We start from the raw sequence: 16446 nt of genomic DNA on the forward strand, positions 1-16446 counted from the left end.
CCCTTGACAAACACACACACACACACACCTAAATTATTACAAGAAACAAGGATCTCCTTGCCTCTGCTTTTGATATCCACATTCGTCTCATTCTTTTTTTATCCCTTGAAGGGATAGGTTTTATCCCAGTTTCTGGTCAAATGGGATGCCTTTCACATTTCTGACAGTACAGGCTGACATATTAAAATCTGTGATTCTTCCATGGGGAACGGACAGTTACTGAATGAATATAATGTTATATCAAAACTCCGGATGGCAGCAACTGGAATCCAACCAATTTCACAATCTGTACCCACTGTTTTGCAATCCACAGAATTGTAGACCCTCCTCTCAATTATAAAATCTCCGCCTCAGCTGTAGCCCCTCCTCTCAAATTAGAAATCCCTGCCTCCACATAAACTCACATAAACATGTTGAAATTATTCATAGATTAATTATGAATTATTAATTGTTTATTTAAACAAAATGTAGATATGATTTCATTAGTTACATTAGGGCATTATTATTTCTGGTGTTACTTTTATTGACTGTTATTAGTCAGACATTCATTCATTTAGCAGATGCTTTTATCCAAAGACACCTCAAAGTGAAAAATTTCTTCCATTTGCCTGATGAAATAAAAAAAAACACATTTGCCCATATCATCAAACCCCCTGCACTCTCAACAAAACTACAGCTGATGGTCACACTTTTACAAGAAAAAAAGGGAAACAAGGTTAATTTGTTAACTATATGCATCAATTTGACATAAAGTGTCGTTTCCATGACGACCAAGCACTTACAGCCAAGCCGCATCCTAGCAAACGGTCACTGCACTGACATTATAAGTTGCCAGGTTACATCCATTTTATGATTAATGTTTTATTTTGTAGTTCTTCTGCATTTGTACGTTATCTTTGTGTGGATTACATTAGCCATCCACTTTAGAGTAAGACTGTATATAAACTACATTGTTTATTTTCTTATGTTATTGAAGCTTTCACTAAAACTTAATGATGGTGAGAGTTAATAACATTAGTATTTTTTTTTTTTGCACAACAGTTGCTAAACCTCATACTTTCTTTGATGCACAATGGGTTTAAGATTGATTAAATCAACATATTTTATCATGAAGAAGTTTTAGTAATACTATAGCATAGTAATATTATAGATATTTGGAGTGACTCCTTTTTGTTGTTGTTATTATTTGTTAAAATGATCTTTTAGAATATTTTAGCAAATGATTAACTGTATTGTAAATGAATCAGTGGACAGAGATTTCTACATTTAGAAAAGGAGCAACAAATCTATTAATACAGGGTAACTCTTTAGTTTAGGGATCAATTCTCACTATTAACTAGTTGCGTATTACTAGTATATTTATTAGTACTTGTACTAGTACTGTTTATTAAAGCTCATATTAATGGGTTATTCTACATGATCATATTTTAGATCCCTAATACTACCCCATACCTAAACTTAATTTCCGTACTACCTCACTAACTGTTAATAAGCGGCAAATTAGGAGTTTATTGAGGCAAAAGTCATAGTTAATGGTTAGTTAATAGTGAGAACTGGTCACCAAATTAAAGTGTGTGCTAATACAGTTTACAAATCTATCGGTATATATGCAAAAATGAAAAAAGTGTACAAATCTGTGAGTACAGATTGTAAACTGAGAGTAAGCATGAAATGATGAAACTAGGCAAAGATTAATGGATCTCAATAACTCCTATGTGACCCTATGGATCAGTGTAGAAAAGAGAGCAGTTTGGGCATTTTCTTTATTGAACATGAAATGGATGCAATATTTGTCAGGTAAACAGATTTAGAGCTCATGTAGACACTCTGGGGGAGCTGTGCTGACTGAGTCAGACAGCTGCTATTGAATTGCTCTTGCAGTACTTTGATGACGTTACATTTGATATGTTATGTTCAAAAAAAGCTAATTCTGTAAAAGAAAATATCTCCCTTTGCATTGAACTTTGCAGATGTTGTTTATGCTCAAACGGGAACATTACACATTAACTAAAGTTAAAAGAGTGAAATCATAATCAACGACCCCTTTAAGTATCCCTAAGATTTTAAAATAAATATTTTAATAAGTATCACATTTGCGTGTTCACAGTTCTCTGACATTGGTTAATGGTCATATGCACTCTAAAAAATGCTGGGTTGTTTCAACCCAACTTTGGGTCAAATATGGATCTAACCCAACCGTTGGGTTAAATTTTTACATTAAATTTTTAACCCAAAAGTTGGGTTAGTCCATATTTGACCCAAAGTTGGGTTGAAACAACCCAGCATTTTTTAGAGTGTGGCAGCCAGGTAAATATAAAATAACAATTTTTGATTTTGATTGTTATTTTAAATTTTTTTTATTTTAATTTGACATGGTTTATAATTTAATTAATTGTTAGCTTTTCATTAAACTCACAAACCCCCTGCAGTTCCTTTACGAACCCCAGTTTGGGAAACCTTGACATAATGTAATGTTTAATACACTTCATGTTGTTAATTACAATGAATGGAATATATTTTCTTACTCTTTGTATTTTTACATCATTATGGTAGAAGATTATTCTGTTTAAATCAATGTGCTAAACGAGTTAGGACAAAAGCAATCTAAAAGTAATCAAAAGTAGTCTGATTACATTACTTAAAATGTGTAATGTAATGGATTACGTCACTGACTACAATTTTTGTAATGTAATTTGGAATCCGTAACGGATTACAATTTGTAAGTAACCTACTCAGCTCTGAACATACATTACATATATTTGTTTTTCCCAGCATATGACAAATTGCTCTTTGCATGTGCAAGGCAAGACTTCAGAACATGCGAGTTAAAATCTGCTAAGAGGTAATAATGGAACAAAAGTTTTAAAAAGTGATTTTTCACTATTATTTACAACAGGATCTGCATTTTCATGGGTTTAAGTAAAATAATTGTGTTATAAGAGACAATACTTGTGCATCAAAACCTTAAAAATGAACTTGATTTTCAAAAGTCGGTTTGCGACAGCTGAACATTTTTGACATGCCAGTCTCTGAGTAACATGTAATTTATTTACGGCAAGAAATAAACTTCATTCTGTAAAATAAAAGTATAGTGAACAACACAAAAAGCATTTCAAACAACTCCAGCATGTTTTATAATACCCCAAAATCAAGTTCACCCCTCATGCATGTTATCATGTCCATCAGAAACTATAAGCTGACTGTCGGTTGGAATATTAGAACTAAAAACATCGACATAACATACTCACAGGTATCAATCAATTCACTAAATATATACTACAAAAGAAATAAATACTTATTACCTTACAACCTATGTGCATTCAATTCCACATTATTTGACTATCACAACATCAATGTCTGTCAAAAAAATGACATGCACAATACACAGTAGTATTTACGAGAAGTATATGCATTACCTGGAAAACCCACACTACTAGATGACTACTTTTGACCATTTCATCACTTTCTGAGAAGAAGAAAATGACGGCCTGAGCAGCTTCAACATGCTGTCTTGCTGTCTGTCAGAGACCGTAACATACATAATATAATGCATGTGAGTTTAAATTTGTTGTTTACTTGCTGAAATTAATTCGGAATGATCAGGGAACTGAGTGATATACTTTACACTATATGCTAAAGATGATGAACGCCAATCCAGCTGAAAAACGTTGCCAGGTAAACATCATTCAACGTGGTTCCTGACGGAAACAGGAAGTTGTATGTTATATTTTGACAGACATTGTTTTTATACACAAACTATACACATTCTGATTCCGACATTCCTAAATTAAATATTTTCAATAATTTTCTATTCTTTACTTCTCATAATTTTGGCAATAGATGAACTGTTAAATGAATGTTCTTGAGATGAGTCCCTGTATGACTCTCACATGCTGATGTAATATATATATATTACTGAACTTGAAATGTGATTTTTATCAAATGTAGTTTGATCTTCTCAGTTGTTTAAAAGATTAATGCAATTATCAGTTTGATAAAATGTTGATAAAACTTGACTCATACCTTTTCTTTTCATTATCCAAAAAAAAGACACATTTTTACATTTGTTACATTTAATTACACCTTAGCAGGTTTTGACTCAATAACATATGGCACATTTATTTGTGCACTGAATTACACATATTTTTGAATTTTCAGACTGTACTGTTGTGAGTAAAACCGTGCATTCATCTGGTGCGTAGATTGTGAATTAAGCATGTGTGGAGTCGTTGCATGTATTTTTGGCGCATTTATGGATCTGTTGTGTGCATATGTGGGATGATCATAATTTCTGACTAGACATCATTATCAGAGAGTGTTTACAAGAAAACCTGGATCATTTCATGTGCATGCATACATGCAGCTTCATCCATATCAAAGTTTCTGTTATAGGATCTGTACAGAAATGTCGCTGCACCTCATTCTGTCTGCACTGCAGTGAGGACACACTGTCACAGAGACACATTCGGCTGCATGCATCATGGCCATTCATGAAAGTCAACCTTGTGCAACCACTGACACAGACGATTCATACCACATTTATGTGCCGAACTTGCCTAGCTTTTTCAGGGTATAGTGCATAATAAATAGAAATTCTCTTCACTGACCTAAAAAAAAAATCAAGGATTCTTGGCCTTCAAAATTGGTATCCATAAGGACCCCAAGCAATCTTTAGCGCCTGATTGCTTCCTACACAATCGCTGTAGGAAATATGTTTGAAATACATTATAAATAATGACAATAAATCTCTGTTTTAGTTAGCTTATGTTCTAGCATAGCATACAGACCTGATTGGTCTGATAGCTTAGTTTATGTACTGCATATTTGGACATCTTTAAGGTAACTATGTCAGATCAGATATTTCAGTTATTTATCATTTGATTGTTATTATTTATTAACAGTTTATTAAGTGTCCGTTTTTTATTATGCACTTTATTAAGCAATTATATACATATTTTAAATTAATGCCATTTGTATGATTAATTTATACCTGATTTCTCACAAAACTGTGCTGCCTTGAAATGTACTCTTCAGACTCAGTAATAAATATATAAGTAACTAGTAGAGATAACATTTTAGTATGCTATACTTTATGAAAACATAAGCATTTTGTTTTCAAAGCACAGATTTGAAACGATCCTTGCTGTGGGTGCTGTAGACATGGTTGTGCTGGTGTCAAATTTTAACTTAGCCTCTTAGTATCCTGTGGTTCCCTCTAGTGGATAACATTAAAATAATTACATTTATAACCATACCTCCAATTTTGGGACCTCTGTGATTTACGGTCTCTGGTGCCCAGATGCTCTTAAGACAAGTGGCAATTATCAGGGTCCAAACACAAGTAGCACCAACAGCAATAGGTGACATAATTGTCTTTATTTTTCAAATATGTTTTACTCCCAAGTTAACCATCTTGAAGCTATATTTCAAGTTTAATGAAGCTTACTAAATTACATGCTCATTCCAAAAGGAAATCGCTCACCCTCATGATGTTCCAAACCTGTCTGAATTTCTTTCTGTTGAGTTAAGAAGATATTTTGAAGAATGCTGATAACCAAACAGTTGCTGGTAGCCATTGACCTTTTTTTTCCCTATACTGTGGATGTCAATGGCTACCAGCAACTGTAAGATTCAACAATTTGGACACAGAGATGCTTTGAGATACCTGTACCTATGGGATTGAACCATATATGGCATTGACTGAAAATGAAGATTACAAAAGAAAAGTTTGGTAAGAACCAGAATACAAAATTATATTAAGTTAATAATAATTCTTATGTTACAGGCACTAAAACATAAAATCTTTTTTTTTCAAGCATATTTCATCATCCTTTTCTAGTTTTAACATCCGTTTGTTTTTCAGACATATCTCTTTAAAAGAAAAAAGTGTATTATGCCTGCTCGGTAAATAAACATCAATGGCATTTAACTTTTTTTTTCACTATTTATGTTTGTCTTGAACAAAATCAAAAATCTGAGCTGCTGGGAAGTTTCTGGAATTTGTTTGATTTAACATGGAATGACGGTGAATCATGGTGGGAGAATAGTGATAGGCCCTATCTATTTAAAATATATATATATATATTGATACAATATAGTTAATATAAATATGAAAAATAATACTTCTTTAGAAATTTGTGAATTATATTTGCTCAAGAATGTTTTTAGTTTTAGCATTTTGAGTTTGTTCAATACTCTTGAGTATTAATGCATTTTTTTGCATCAATATAGCAAAACAAACTTTTAATCCAATTTTTTGCAGCGCAATCTGCAATCTCCGACTCTCGCTTTGAGTTTGTTCAATACTCTGTTTGAGTATGAATGCAATTTTTTGTTTGCATCAATATAGCAAAACAAACTTTTAATCCAATTTTTTGCAGCGCAATCTGCAATCTCCGACTCTCGCTCGTTCCCCCCCTCTCTGTGTGTGCGTGTGTGTGTGCGTGTGCGAGTGATGTGTGGGTTTTTGTGCATCAATTAAAGCAGCGCTTTAATATGGAACGGTGATTAAACTGACTTGGAACTACCTGTGCATTACACGGTTTTACTGCATAGCTGCCAGCCAATCAGAATCCAGTATTCAAACTACCCATGGAATAATTGGATTTAACATACAGTAAAGGTCTTTGCAAACTGAGTCCGAAATTTTCGCACGTTAAAAAATAAATACGACCTCACGTTGTGTCAATCACGTTTAAACACCGTCTCCGAAACTTTCGTCCATCATAAAAAATTAAGATAAGGTTCTAATTTCTGCATTTTCGCATCCATAGCAAGCATTTTGATAAGAAAGGATGACGAATACGAAAAAAAAAAAATACGAAAAAAAAAATTTTTCGGACCTTAACTGGTTAACTTAACTGGCCAATGCAAGTCAAGCATCAGTTTCAGCATTACCTTTCCGACATGTTCCTCATTGGTTGAGCCTCATAAGGTGATGTGGAAAGTTCACATAACACTTAGTTTCGTTCCTGAATGAATCAGTATTTTGAGTAAATTGGTTGAATTAATCACTAATTGACTACTGGCATAACAATGTAACAATTCAATGTAAGTGACTGGACTGACCGCGAGAACGCGTAGAGACAAACGGAGTGATACAAACTGTTAAAAGTCCCAGTGCTCATATTGGTGGAATACAATCATTCCTAACAGGCCTCTCAGCCAATCAGATAAGAGGACGGGAACTGTGAATCTCCATGTAATTTATTCAATATTCTTTCTTTTTAATAAATATTTTCTTTCTGTTACGGTTTAATCTTAATGTTGTGTTCTGTGTTGTCTTCACATAGCTAAGAGATAAGATGATGATAATGGATGTCTCTATTTCAAAGTTTTAAATGTCTCAGGACAATCTTGTGAAGCATTACCAATGCATTTATCTGGTAGGCCTATATTAGCTAACACTTGTTGAATTTGTGCTGGTCAGACAAAGTTAGACTGCAGCATTAAAAACGATGCAACAAAAATGAAGTGATTCAATAAAAACTCAGTTCTAGCATCATTTTATCCACTAACTTCTCTTCGTTTGCCTGCAGCCCTTTGGGCTGACAGAGTTAAAGGGTTAGTTCACCCAAAAATGAAAACAGGCCATAAATTACTCACCCTCAAGGCATCCTAGGTGTATATGACTTTCTTCTTTCAGACGAATCCAGTCGGAGTTATATTAAAAATTGTCTTTGATCTTTCAAGCTGTTTAATGGAACTCAGCGGGTGTTGCAGTGCTTCAGTCCAAAAGAAGTGAAATAAAAAGCGCCCCTCCATTAAAAAAAGTGCCTCACACGGCTCCGGGGGGTGAACAAAGGCCTCCTGTAGCGAATCAATGTGTTTTTGTAAGAAAAATAAAATAACCATATTTAAAACGTAATAATCACTTTAATCTAGCTTGCGCTCACTGTTGTAAACAGAAGCAGTTCCCGGTGGATGACGTATGAGCTGAGTGCCATTAAACAGCTTGAAAGATCAAAGACAATTTTTTATATAACTCCGACTGGATTCGTCTGAAAGAAGAAAGTCATATATACCTAGGATGACTTGAGGGTGAGCAATTTATGGACTAATTTTCATTTTTGGGTGAACTAACCCTTTTAAGTGTTTCGTAATACACTGCAAAAAATGGCTTATCTTACTTAGTCTTGTTTCTAGTCAAAATATCAAAAAATTCTTTAAATATCATAAAACACGTTATATGTTTGACCACCGCGGGGAGCCGTTCCCAAACTTTACTAGTACCTTCAAATCATGTCGCAAGTGATGAATTATGCATATCAGGTTTCCTCTGGATATTGCTGTCCTCAAACTGCTCAGGTAGCCTACCTCAGGGAACGATGGTGATGACAAAAACTGGTGATAATACAAATATATCGATTCGCTACACGAAAACAGTTGCTATTGAAAAAACAACAGAGAAAAAGTAAAGAAAAAAGGTGTCTATGCACTAAAAACTAAAAAGGTCTCTGCCTCAAATAAGAAGACATCAAATAGTGGCCCTTCAGTGCTAAGCCACTAATAGATTAATTAAAATGTTATTATATAGTTCCCATCCACCTGCACTATAGCTTTGAAATGTGCGTTAAGTATGTGACATTTGCGGTCTTTTTTTGGCCACATGACTTTTGGCTTTTTGCGGTTCAGAGTTCAGTTCAACAAGCTTTATGTCTTGTGTTCAACGGAAATCTACAATTACACTTTGGTTTTTGCATGCAAAATTACTGAACCATTCCTCTTTCAGTGCTGTGTGGTATTTCATTTCATCCCAGAGATCAGTCTTAGATCCTCAAATGGTCAAATGTGTTATTGACGAAACTACCTGATTGTGTTTACGCTCCCACTCTCCCATACAGAATGAAATGAAGTTAATTAGGCTACCTAAAAGTAGAACTGGTTGTAATTGCGTATTAGTGCATTAATAAGCATGCATGAGCATGAGAACAACAGGACATCCCACTTCGCGAGCGAACGACTCTCTCTTTTAAGAAATGCTTAATTGTATTTATTCGTGCATCGCTGTTCCACATCTGATGACATCATCTGATCGTGATAATTCATCTCTGGCTCCAAAATACAGAAGGATAAGAAGACATAGCCTAATAAACATGTAGGCCTAGCTGTTTGTTTTAGGATTCACAAATCTTTTATTTGTAGTATTTTTTACAGTCTTTAGATTTTTATGTTATCGACAAGAGATTGTAATGTAACGAGTAATTTGTTTAGATTTACCTGCATCGTAAGGTCATATAGTACATTAAAGCCCCTTCCATTGCTTGGAAAAAGCGAAAATCAATTAAATTTAGTAAGGATCAGGAACACTTTTCTAATGGCGCATCACAGAACTCTTTACGTTGTTCTTTGTATCTCCAGTGCTGTATGAAGCAAATTAATGACTAATTGAACAGCTACTCTAATGTGAGAATAAGTAGCAACCCTCTACAATGCGAGTAAATCACTCGCAAATGCGACTAAATCTTCACTCTGGGCGTGTGTGTGGTATGACATAGGTATTACAAGGAGAAGGTGACTTTTCAGTGTGTGTGTTCAGTTGTTGGATGAATATGATTATTGTTTGTATCTTCAGTGTTTTTGGTTTTGTTTTGTTTTTCCTATGAGAAGCCAAAGGAGAATTTTTACATTGCTGGATAATAAAGTTAAATCAATCAATCAATCAATCAATATAATACAATTATTATTTAAAAAAATATTATTATTATTTAGAATTTCATTACATTTTCATTGAATTGGCTGACTATTTTTATAGACAATATTAATTTATACACCATAATACTATATTAAAATAATGATAATAACAATAATTTAAATAATAATAATAATTATTATTATTATTAATATCCCAGCAGCTGACTTACAGAAATCTGCTTTAAAAAGCTGTAGTCTGCTCTCATTCAGATTTAAATGTACAGACCTGGATTGTTGCTATGACAACAGCTCTGAGATTAGTTTTGAAGGAGGAAGGATTGAGTCTAAATCAAATGAAATCTAGATAATGCAGTAATTCATGTACGAAGAATGGGGCCCAGGTCTTGGATGTTCAGCTTGTTGACATTTGAACTTTGACACAGGAAACATTAGTCAATTTAAAATACTGCACCTGAAGATGAATATAGAGCAGTTATTGTCTTTTCTTAGGCTATATGGCATGACCTGCAACCCTTTAACTACATTTCTAATTTGAGTTTGTTCTATTGCAGTTGCTACTATTTTTTTAAACGTGAAAAAAAAAACTTTACACTAGTCCTGTGTAAATTATGCTCAGAATGACAGTTGAAATCATACTGCTATTTTATTGATGCTAAAGTTTACTGAGCATTCTGTGTGGGTTAATCATTCACACTTCACATCTCAGGAGCTGAGGTTTGTTTCTTGCACGTCTATCTTGGATTGCCAAACATGAACTTTTCAATACATTGTCATGTTGAAATGCTCTAAATTATCAACAAAGGCAAAGGTTGATTATGAAGGTGAAGGATGAGGCCTTCAAAGTGAACCAAGAAAATGAACTCACACTATCAAAAATCTGGTATTTGATATCAAGATATGCCACAATGATGCAATTTAATAATGTATTTCATGCTCCCTCTGAGCCGTTCTTCACTGCTGGCAGCTATTTTGCAAGAACAATGGCCCGATTTATTGCATTTCCATTTGTTAAAAAAAAATATTTCTCAAAAATAGTTTTTTCCAACAAATTGTTGTTCATCTTAAAAATATTATATATATATATATATATATATATATAAACATAACTGTTACCATTAAAATGAACCCTGTTACACATGTTTGTATATGTTTTTGTTTGATAATAATAAGAATTGGTAAAAGCATAGCCAGCACAGGTATTTCGTTGAGTATGTGAGTAAATTCCGCTGGGTTCAATGAAAAGGTGTCATAGGCACTTAACCATATCTGCTATTTATAGAGAGTCACTAGAATCATTGCTTTACAGCTCCGGTGTTTATGTAGAATTATTCTCGCCATTATAGAGATTATTAGTGGGTATAACTATTGTAATTGGACGTTTATGATACAATAGCCTCGTAAACAACCAGCTGTATAAGTAATAGATAGACTAGACGGGTAATGAGTTTGTTTAGTGTTTTAAATGAAGATAGACAATTGGATAAACCCTGTTTTACACTATTTGCCCTAATTAAAAATCTATCGATTTTTTTTTTTTTTTTTTTTTTAAATAGCAGACTTAAAAAAGTAGTTTTAAGATTGGGGGGAAATTTTTTTCTTCAACCTTAAATCAGGACTGCAAGAAAATCACTAGTAATCAGTAATACTTTGTTAACCAATTTTCTCTGACGGCACAGGGTTCTTCTTCTGAATCTGAATCATTTAGACACAATCAGCTTTAAATGCATCAAGAAATTGTAACTAATATTTGGGCTTCCTAATAAAAAGTTCTCTTTGTACTTCATATAGAATTACATATGAAGAGCATTACCAACATGTTTTTGTTACTGTGGTGAGAATATTTTTACAACATGCCCCCCCAATAAACTTTATGGCCTCAGAGGCAGCTATCGGCAAGCTTGTTTATACAATTCTCCTCTTACCAGAAATAGAGCAATGATAAAGAAAAATGGAACAATACAATGTAACAAGACAGAGCTAAAGAATCATTAAAGCCTCTTTATTAGAACACATTAAAATGCTTTTGTAGAAACATGGTATGCCACTATGTTTGTCTCATCGGCCTATTCATAATCGAGAGATTACATTTTCACTTATGAGAACTCCTAGTATACTGGTTTTGTAACTTGAACCATTTAAAGTCATCAATATGTCAGTATAATTTAGGATTAGACAACAAAAGTTCATGATTTGGTGTTATCACAGTATTGAATGAATATTTTGATATTAAAAATGTAATAAAAGTTGTTGTGTATATGTACATACATACATGATATACAGTAGTCAACATTTGAAGTGGATCAAAACCTTTCATCAAAGTTGTCATAAAACCTAAACAATACCCGTTCTTATCTTAGGACAACTTTGATGAGCTTTTTTGATCCACTTCAAATGTTGACTACTGCACACTGCAAAACCGAATTATTCTGCTCCTATAAGCATTAACACATGAATTATATAGCTAAAATGTGCCAACGTTTTAAGATATAGCAATTCAATCTGTGTCTAACAGAATATCATTTCTATTTCTGCAGCATGAACATGTGGTGGCCATAAAGAGCTAAAGATATCCATCACAATATCTTCTCTAACCTAAATATACAGTTCACAGAGATGAAGATGAAGGTTCAGTATGGACATATGGACACTCTCTGCAAATGGACATGTATGCAGGCAGATGCATATTGTTTGCTCAACAGTCCCTTTCGCCTCGGCCTTTGGACGCCACACCCTGGCTTTGTTAACGCGGTCATAAAACAGGTCCTGTTGCGGCGACGCCGTAGAGGAGATATGTTCTGCCCGTCAAGCTGAGCTTCTCTGTCACACCATTGATAAGAGAGTCCAGAGTGTGCTTGATAATGAAATAGCTCACAGCTTCTCAGCGTGCACTCGTCTCTTATCCAGCGATGCCGTTACACTGTGCAAACAGCACCAGCTCCTGCTCGAGTGCCGTCTATTCACTCGCACGCTAGCAGGTCTTCTCCATTTTGATGAAGTGCAGATAAAACACATCAGACATTTCCCTCCAAGTTTCCCTCAAGTGAATATGAAAGCACCTTCAATAAAACTGACCAATCAATGCTGGACACAAACAGCTCTGTTTCTGATATCTGTGGGAAGACACGAGTTAACAGATAGGAAAATGGATGGAAATGCTGCTTTCCTCGGCAAGTCTGAAATGAATCACTTTGCCACAATAAAACATATATTTTATTAATACAAATTACTTTAGAAATATACAGTTATTTGAATTCACTTTTACAATCTCAAAACATATTAAAGTTTACAGTGATGAGCAAAACAACAGCAGTAATAAAGTACTAGAATAAAGAAACCGACATGACCAGAGTAATATTACACAACCTTTCAGATTCATGTGTAGGCTACTTCAAATGTTGCTGCATTACTTTTCAATGGTTCTTGACTACTTTTTATTCAGTCTTTGTCACGGTTGTCACATTCGTGTTGTGTTTTCATTGATGGGTTGATTTGAAAGTACTCTGTGTGTAAAAGTGTGAAAGGGCTCTTTATAAAAACGATCTTCAGTACTCTTCTTTGATAGTCATTGGCATAGATGGCGATACCAGGCCACTGCTGCTGCTTGTGACCATGGGAACATTGCCTTGCAGAGCTGAACCAGGTGGGGTTGGTGTGGTTGTGGATGCCGGCTGCGGCTGTTGCATCTTCTTTTTATTGACTTTCCTCTCTTTAGCACGCCGGTTCTGGAACCAGATCTTCACCTGCCAACAACATGCCATAAGTTGTGCTGAAAAAACGTTGTTCCTGGTAAAAGTTGCGTTTTATGTTTCATCTATGCTGCATTACACAGCAGTGATCCCAATCAGCTTCTACACGCTTAAAAATAAATGTTCCCAATGGGAGGGTTTCACAGCGATGCCATAGAAGAAACATTTTTGGTTCTCAAAAGAAACTTTCAGGTAACAGTTCTTAAAATAAACTTTTTTTTTTTGTGGCATAAAAATGTACAGAAAGACATTTTATTGGCATCTATGATTCTGAGAAGAACCTTTAACATCCATGGCAGCTTTTACATTCCACAAAAATTTCTTTATAATGCAAAAGGTTCTTAAAGGGATAGTTCACCCAAAAATGAAAATTAGCCAATTATTTACTCACCCTCAAGGCATCCTAGGTGTATATGACTTTCTTCTTTCAGACGAATCCAATCGGAGTTCTATTAAAAACTGTCTTTGCTCTTCCATGCTGTTTAATGCCAGTCAGCAGGTGTTGCATTGCTTCAGTCCAAAAGAAGTGAAATAAAGCGCACCCATCCATAATAAAAAGTGTCTCACACGGCTCCGGGGCAGTGAACAAAGGCCTCCTGTAGCGAATCAATGCATTTTTGTAAGAAAAATATCCATATTCAAAACGTAATAATCACTTTAATCTAGCTTGCGACAACAGTTGTACACAGAAGCAGCTCCGCATTTGCGCATGCGCCGGTGAGTCTCGTGAAAACCAATGTTTGTTAACAGGAGCAAAGGAAGCAAAGTTTCCTTACTTTAGGTGAACTATCCCTTTAAGATTATTAAAATGTTCTTCACATTCAAGAAGAAAATGCTTCTTTTAAGAATTTTTCACTGAAAGGTTCTTTAGAGAACTTTTGGGGTTTTTGAAACCTTTTGAAACCTTTATTTTTAAAAGTGTACCATGGATATATTAAAGGCTCAGGGAACTAAAGATGCCAATAAAGAACCTTTTTACAGTATGAAGAACCATTTGTACATTAAAAAGGTTCCATGGATGTTAAAGGTTCTTCATGGAACAATAAATTCCAAAAGAGTGCATGAAGAACCTTTAACATCCATGGAACCTTTCCATTCAACATAGGATTCTTTATAGTGGAAAAAGGTTCTTTAGATTTTTAAAGGTCCCCAACACTCTATGTGTTGATGTCATATTAACTGAAACAGGAAGACAGGGCGGGACATATCAAGCAGCCCCGCCCCTTTTTAAATAGCCAATAGCGTTCGTTTATATCACAGCTTGGGCTAGAGCCGTTGAGCTCCGTAAAGCCGCATTTGACAGGGTGTGCCAGCCACAATCTCATCCATATTGCTATAAAATATAGCATTCTATGGAAAGCATATTTACACTGTTTGAATCGTTCCCTGTCCCCTATATAGTGCACTACGTGCCATTCACTGTACAGAAAATGCTAATTTCAGCTGCAGCTTCAGCATCTATTTTATAGTGTAGGGGGCGGGCGCTTCAGATTCTAGAGAGCATTTAATTGGACAGAAAGTTTGATGAGAAGCTGAAGTACGATGTGACGTCAAAAAAATCGTTGAGCCGTTTTGGCGGAAGTGACGAACTGCAAGCTTTGAATGCTTATATCTTCTAAATGCGAATTTTGTCACTGTTTTGGAGCACACTGCCTTATAGATAACCTTAAGACTAACATATTGATACTAACACCCAAAAAAAACTTTACTTTGATTTCATGGGGGCTTTAAAATGTTCCTTACACTAAGAAAAAAAAAAGTGACTGAAATGTTTTGGGGAACCAAAAGTGATTTTTCTGTAGCATCACTGCAAACCCCCTATTGGAATATTTATTTTTAGGAGTGTATGTGAAGAATATGTTGTCTAACATGATGACTGAAGACTGTATAGAGCAGCTAACCTGTCTCTCTGACAGACTGAGTGCTGTTGCCAGTTCTGCCTTTCTTCTTATTGTGATGTAACGGCTGTAATTAAACTCTTTCTCCAACTCCAGACGTTGGTGATCCGTGTACACTACCCGGTATTTGTCTTTTGTTCTGGTCTTCCCTCCTAAATGACAAACGGCATAACAAATTAATTTTGCATTAAAAGTCAAGTCAATTTTAAACAAATAATTGTGAATCAGTCCTTTTGAGAAGTATTTTCTACAGGACTCTGTCCTTTTCACAGTAGGCTCTGATGAGTATTTTATCACACGACAGAAAAATCATTTTAGTTTACTTGATTTATTTAGCAACAAATTGCTTGGCATAAATGTAAATGTATTCGGTGTAAACCTGGTTCCTTTCAAGGCTTTTCTCCATTTTTATTTTAAGTAGTTTTTACTCACTAAGCGTACAGAAACATTTGACTATACTGTAATTAATTATAATGTGATAGACATAAAGAGTAATTTTTTAGTTAATGTCGTTGTGTTTATCTTTTCTATTAAAAAGTAACTATGGGAACACAGTGTTTGCTCCCTTAATCAAGCCAATCGTTAAGAGCACACATATATAAAACACCAAGATGTCCATGTTATAAAGGTCTTTGGAATCGTGTCTCTATATTTCAAACTTAGTTTACCCTGTCAGCGGCAAGAGGGGACTTAAGTGGCTACCAGGTTAAATATTAAAACAACGCCTGTCTAGGGCAACAGAACTCCAGATAATTAGGCTTCTCCACCATAGCATCTTCATTTTAAATCTCACTAGAGGCCATAATCTCTTGGTATCATTAACCCGGCCAAGCAACTCTCACAATCCTCCATTTAAAAAGCCAGGTATTTAATTGTGTTATATGAAATACATCTTAGAATCTTAAAATAATAGTGACAGTCAGTGAGCTAATAACATCATTTGGGCTTGGCTCCAGACTTCTCAAAAAGACCGTCTGGCTACTGAGTTGTACACTCTACAGAAAATGCTGGGTTGTTTCAACCCAACTTTGGGTCAAATATGGACTAACCCAACTTTTGGGTTAAAAATTTAATGTAAAAATTTAACCCAACGGTTGGGTTAGTCCATATTTGACCCAAAGTTGGGTTGAAACAACCCAGCATTTTTT

General features: G+C 34.8%; 1 protein-coding gene and 1 long non-coding RNA gene across 2 annotated transcripts in view; both read right to left on the reverse strand.

Moving 5' to 3' along the window:
* Window positions 1-1424: 1424 nt before the first annotated feature.
* Window positions 1425-16446, reverse strand: part of LOC107661812 (uncharacterized) — a 19071-nt gene continuing 4049 nt past the window's right edge. The window contains exons 2-3 of the long non-coding RNA XR_001631143.1: window positions 9628-9631; window positions 1425-1553 (exon numbers count right to left, since the gene is read on the reverse strand). This is a non-coding gene — a long non-coding RNA (uncharacterized LOC107661812). The remainder of the gene's footprint in view (window positions 1554-9627; window positions 9632-16446) is intronic.
* Window positions 13144-16446, reverse strand: part of cdx1b (caudal type homeobox 1 b) — a 5866-nt gene continuing 2563 nt past the window's right edge. The window contains exons 2-3 of the mRNA XM_016451578.1: window positions 15302-15450; window positions 13144-13394 (exon numbers count right to left, since the gene is read on the reverse strand). Of these exons, the coding sequence (XP_016307064.1) occupies window positions 13197-13394; window positions 15302-15450 (347 nt within the window). The 3' untranslated portion in view covers window positions 13144-13196. The remainder of the gene's footprint in view (window positions 13395-15301; window positions 15451-16446) is intronic.

This window comes from Sinocyclocheilus anshuiensis, unplaced genomic scaffold (assembly GCF_001515605.1).
Source record: "Sinocyclocheilus anshuiensis isolate Anshui unplaced genomic scaffold, SAMN03320099.WGS_v1.1 scaffold207, whole genome shotgun sequence".
Classification (NCBI taxonomy): Eukaryota; Metazoa; Chordata; class Actinopteri; order Cypriniformes; family Cyprinidae; genus Sinocyclocheilus; species Sinocyclocheilus anshuiensis.